General features: G+C 41.8%; 1 protein-coding gene across 1 annotated transcript in view; it reads right to left on the reverse strand.

Annotated features, from left to right (window-relative positions):
- The window catches only part of DNAH5 (dynein axonemal heavy chain 5), a 224,312-nt gene that overhangs the window by 137,127 nt on the left and 81,185 nt on the right, over window positions 1-6,000 (reverse strand). Inside the window, exons 33-35 of the mRNA XM_032861880.1 lie at window positions 4,358-4,570; window positions 3,374-3,598; window positions 1,817-1,989 (exon numbers count right to left, since the gene is read on the reverse strand). Of these exons, the coding sequence (XP_032717771.1) occupies window positions 1,817-1,989; window positions 3,374-3,598; window positions 4,358-4,570 (611 nt within the window). The remainder of the gene's footprint in view (window positions 1-1,816; window positions 1,990-3,373; window positions 3,599-4,357; window positions 4,571-6,000) is intronic.

The raw sequence follows: 6,000 nt of genomic DNA on the forward strand, positions 1-6,000 counted from the left end.
GCTGACTGTGAAGATGGAGGATAGGGTCGTGAACCGAGGGACGCTGGAGCCTCCCAAAGCTGGGAACAGCCCTCAGCTGACGGTCAGCAAGAAAACCCGGCCGGGGGCCCTCCACTGCCAAGAATGGAGTTTTGCCAATGACCTAAAACACAGGAAGTGGGTTCTGCCTTGCAGACACCAGGAGGGAGCACAGCCCTGCGGATACCTGATGTCAGCCCAGAAAGACACAGGTCAGACTTGTAACACACAGACCATAGAATCATCCATTTGTGTTGTTCGATCTTCCAAATTTGTGGTGAGCCATTATGGGATCAATGGAAAATGACAGAGAGCCGAACTGGAGTGAATTCAAAATAAAATAGGTGAAGAGGAACAGGTGTTTCTGAGGAGTTTCGACAGGAGCACAGAAATGGGAAGAAACCCAGAGGGTTTGCTGTAGGATTTTCTTGCTGATAGCAATTACAGCAGATTTGTACGATGATGAGAACAATCCAGCTGGAAATGAAAACCAATGATGTTCCCAGAGAGAAAACCACTGTCGGTGGAAAGGTTGGCTTTGGAGGATGGCACAGAACGTCTATCCGGAGAGCTGACTGCACAAGGGCAGACACCTTGGTCAGCAGAGGCACGAGAGGGGAGTGGTGAGGGCACGGTCTCTCCTGGGACAGCACCTTCCCCTTCAAACAGGAAAAGCTGTCTTCACCAGAGAGGGAGGGAGGGGAGCGCTGGGGGTCTGAGGAGGTAAAAGGTGGGAAATCGCTGCTCAAGCCATAGATATTTCAAGGAATTTGCCACATCTGGTGATCAGCCACCCCTGCACTTCAAAACAGAGACAAACACTCCCAAAGGACATCCAAGTACATCCGGTATAAACCATCTTCAATGCAGGCATACAAAGGACTAGAAAGAGGACGATGGGGAGGAGAGTGAAGATAAAATCCCTCCGTTGAAAGCCAGCATTGCACTTAGCATCACAAACGAACAGGAGGAAAAAGCAGCTCGGGAGAAACAGAGATATTATGTCAAACTTTTATGTTTGGTCTGATACTTTTCATCTAATGGCCCAGAGATTCACTTCATGAAAACGAATGAGATTCAGCCTCAGCTTCTACTTGGGCCAAATCCTGATTTTAGCACTCAGCCATTTTGTCCAAAACAGGTATCTGCTGCCTCCCTGAGCACAGTGTCTGCACAATTAGTGGATGCCCTGAAGTTTGAAAGGGACTAGGGAGTTACAGAGCTGTGGAAGGACTCTTGCAGGCAGCCTAGCTCATCTCACGGATGAGGACACTGAGTCACGGAAAGGTGTGAGCATTTCTGGCTAGCACAGCTGCTAACGTAACAGGCAGAGGACAGAGAAGAGTGCCAGATGTCCAGGCCACCATCCTCCCCATTACTTTTCACCTGCATTGATACTCAATTTCATTCCTGCTAAAACACCATCTTAATTCTTTGTAATAACAGTAGGAGCCACCGTCCCCAAAGCAGCCGTCAAGGCCATCTGTGATTTGCACCTATTGACATGTGGCAATTAATTCCTTTCCTTGCCCATTTGATGTCCATTGAGGTCCTTTAAACGTGGACCCTGTAAGACTGAAGGTAAAGGAAGCAAAGCGTTTCAGTCACAAACCTAAATCCCAAGCAAAGATCCGTGGGTACAGCTAAAAATATTTAATTTTAAAGACTCTGGTATCAAAGAGCCTCTCAACCCTAAAGAGACATTAAGCAGAAGTCCCCAGAGGAACTCACGAGAATAAAAATGTCGGGGAGGGGGCGGAGGGAGAGAGGTTTTGGAATCACAGAATCCTTCCATCACCTGTCTGTGAGTGGAGTTATGACAAGCCTGTCAGTGCAGCCTAAAAATTCATTCTGGTATATGAAAGCCACATCTGTGATGTGGATCATCATCTTGTCAGAATCTTCGTTAAAATAAAATCGGCACTGTTTCAGCCACTCGAAGTCTGTAGGGCTCTTGATATGCAAGTGACACTGAAATGCAAAAGATACACATTAACGCTGAGATGAGAACCGCGTATAAGGTACGCACGTTAGCACTCATGTAGATCCTAATGCGATGCAAATGGAACTCAGAGACAACCCCACTGGTTCGGAGATGTCAACTACATCACCAACCAACCCGTTCATCACTGATCAGCAGAAAGGACACTTCAGAAGTTACGGGAATAGAAAAATTCAAGAGAAATCCCTAATTGTGCCCATCAATTTAAGTAGCAGGATGTATTTTCATAGTAAGATACTTATTTCTCACATTGCACGTTTCTGCAATGCCCTTACTGCAGCCCTGCATAGCCATAAAAGGCACAATCTACAAAAACCATGTTTTGGCATACAATCAAACAAGCTCATTGGGAAAAAGGCATCTCTTACGATTATGACAAAGTCCGCTGTTGGGTTTTTTCCCTAATCCATTCATTATTTTTCCTAGGATTCGCAGCAGGCCAAAGGGTCTAACATCTAAATGGTAGGCTTTTGTCCAGCAATGCTTTTGCCTGAACTTTTTAACCAAAATTTTAGGCCCTTTTAATCGTTTTCTTTGACAAATAATAAATCCAAAGTTATCCAGACCCCTTTATTTCTCAGAGAAGCAAACGCTGTGCTTAACTGTTAAGAGAGGAGATTAGACCATAGCAGCTTGAAAGAGCTTCTTCCCAGTACATCCGAATCAATCTTTCATGATCTTTTTTACATAATGGGGTAAGACATGATCTAGCAAATTACTATGAAAATAAGAGCTTCTTGCCTCTTATCCAGTGTTCTATTTTAGAGTAGAGGACAGATTTCATTTCTTTTCACACTTCCTGTTTTCTATAGCTACTAAACTCTGTTTGCCCCTCTGTCCTCTCCTTAAAGGTAAAACTCTGCATGTCACCTGAATGTCACCAACCATATTGGGGAAGGCCACTGGCAATCAATGACATAAAAGGTAGCAAAACTTGTTCAAGATAGGATTTATCAACAGCCTTGGAGGAAGCACAAAGCCACTCTACTAGCAGTGTTACTCATTTTTCTTTAACAAGAAATTGGTAATCCTTACCTACTAACTATAGGAGCATAAGACAAATGAAAGGTTTTCCGGGATGCTACCTGGCAGTTTAGTGTTAACAGTGATCACATAAAGAATTTTAAAAAGAAAGTTGAATTGCTCAATAACATCTTAGCAGAGATCATCAAAATGGGACTGAAAAAGAAAATCCGAGCAATGATATCTCATCATGACGGTGACCCTTTGCCTGACTCTTCTGTTTGCCTGACCTTTTCTTTGAATTCATTCAAACCAATTCCCACGAGTAAACACAGATAATACCTAGTATTTGCTTTTCTGTATATGCCATAGCATTTATAAAGCATTTACCAGGCCATCAAAGATATCCCTTTGATGCACGTGAATAGTAATCAAAGTCTCATATTTGACCCGTTCCATGGGACTCAGATCCTTTGTTGTGACGCCAATCAATGTGTTCAGTAGCTCCAGAAAAGACTGATTGGTTTTCTGCATGATTCTTTTATCAAACTTGGCATTTCTGAGGGCTTCTTCTGAATCCCGTGTCCATATCATCTGAATTCCCAGTAATCCAACCTTTTGGAAACAAAAAAGGCTTTCTGAGTGTGTATGGCATATTAATATATTTAAATAGAAGTTACAACACCGGGGATAATGGTGATTGGTATGCAAATATAAGGCCATCCTTGATTGCATCAACTTGATTCATGGTTTGGAAACCTATGGAAATTCTATTCATACCATCCACCTGGTGATTACATACTTAGAGACTCGTGAGGTGTCCACAATGTTTTCCTTATAATTTTAAATCATTTACTGTTAAAGTCGTATTTCCTTGCTAGATACACTTCAAGTTACTAGAAGGGAAAGAATATGTCTTAAACCTGTTTTCCTTGAACTAACACAAGGTCTACACATGGTGAATACTCACAAAATCTTTACTGATCATAACGGCTAAGAAAACATTTTCTCCATTTTCATGCTAAAATCCATTTCTTGTCTTTCCAGTAAACCATACACTCAGTTCTTTTTTATGATTTATTTATTAAAAACATTCAGCAGGGAAAGAAACCTTTTAAGTTAAAAAATATATAAAGAAAACATATATAAAAATCATATGTAAGACAATATATGTATTTGTACATATGACATATATATAACCAAATAATCTTTAGCTGAAACCTTTAAGCTTATCCACATTAAAAAAATCCTTATGAGAATCTTAATTCTGGTCCAGTCTTAAATTATAGCTAGCTGTGTAGCTTACAACAGACAATGTATGAGATCTCAAATGACTGTTCTGTAGAAAATACTTTCCAATTTCAATACACTGACCTGAGCGGGGAAGGAAGAAAGAAATTCAATCAGCTGGAAACCTGTTTCTTGAATATTTGCAGCTGCCTGGCGAATCACAAGATGCAAGGAGGCCTGAGACTCCTCCAGGAGAGAATTAAGCCAAACTTCCACATTACCCTCTGCCATCACAGGTTTATCCAATTCAATGGTCTCACCCTCTCGAGAGGAGATTGACAGAATGCAATCATAGATCTATGGTAGAAGCCAAAAAAAACAAAAAATAAAAACAAACCAGCTATATTCATATAAAGAATGAATACCTCTGCTGCTCTCTGGGCAATGTTATCCTTCCCGAAGGAAGTTAAGCTATGGATTATAAAATAAGAGGCAAAAGATGATATAAAATCAATTTCAAGCCAACAAAAAGAAGTTGCCCATGAAATCTAGAAGGGAATACTAAATCAGTTCCAAACAGTCTATACCTGAGAGAGGAAAGCTTGTTTTCTAAGAGAAATACTCAGTACGAAACGAAGGTGATGATCAAAAGATGTCTAGTTTCCCCAGATGAGACGGGACACTGGAAGAGCCTGTCATCCACACCACAAGCTTACCAAGTCGACACTGGCAATGTCGGGGTCAGTATGATCCATGCAAACACCTTACCACGTAAGCCCAATCCTGTAGGAAATGTCGTGCTCTTTACGAGAGCTCCGGGCAGCACAGAACATTTTCTGATTCAAACCCAGCTCCTCGACGGGTCTTCTCACACCAGCCCCCACGCAGTATGGCCTCTTGAGAATAGAATCCTGTTTACTAAAATATGGGCTCAAATGGTGTTCTGCCACTCGTTGACCGTGCAATGATGGGGGACACATCTCTGAGACTAATTCCTGCTTATAACTAGCCCATTAAAAACCATGCCTGTCCTGCTTCCCCACCCACTTCATAGGCTGATGACGAGTACATCAAATACGGCAAACTACTGAGTAAATACGAATGTTTGTTGTCACTGTCATTCTTTGCTAAGTGGAATATCATTCCCTTGAGTTCCGAGTTAGGACCATATTAATGAACCCTCCCTAGTTGTAAATAGACGTGATCTACCAAGAAGCTCATAAGACAGAAGTTCCATGGCCTGTCATTTAAACAGTCCCTTTCCAAGTCCTGAGTATAAATTTGTATTTGTCATTTTATAAGAGCGAGGACCCACAAAAACAGGATCTGCTCCTGGTTGTAGATACATTATGGTTAAGAACAAAGGACAAAAAAAGCAATGCTATTAAGTCAGGAAATGACAGATGCTGGCGAGGATGCAGAGAAAGGGGAACCCTCCTACACTGTTGGTGGGAATGCAAACTGGTTCAGCCACTGTGGAAAACAGCATGGAGGTTCCTCAAAAAGTTGAAGATAGAGCTACCTTGCAACACAGCAATTGCACTACTGGGTATTTACCCTAAAGATACAAACGTAGTGATCCGAAGGGGCACGTGCATCCGAATGTTTATAGCAGCAATGTCTACAATAGCCAAACTATGGAAAGAGTCTAGATGTCCATCAACAGATGAATGGATAAAGAAGATGTGGTGTATATATACACAATGGAATACTATGCAGCCATCAAAAGAAATGAAATCTTGCCATTTGCGACGACGTGGATGGAACTAGAAGGTATTATGCTGAGC

The sequence above is a fragment of the Lontra canadensis genome, unplaced genomic scaffold, assembly GCF_010015895.1.
Source record: "Lontra canadensis isolate GAN:19392208 unplaced genomic scaffold, GSC_riverotter_1.0 scaffold22, whole genome shotgun sequence".
In the NCBI taxonomy this organism is placed as follows: domain Eukaryota; kingdom Metazoa; phylum Chordata; class Mammalia; order Carnivora; family Mustelidae; genus Lontra; species Lontra canadensis.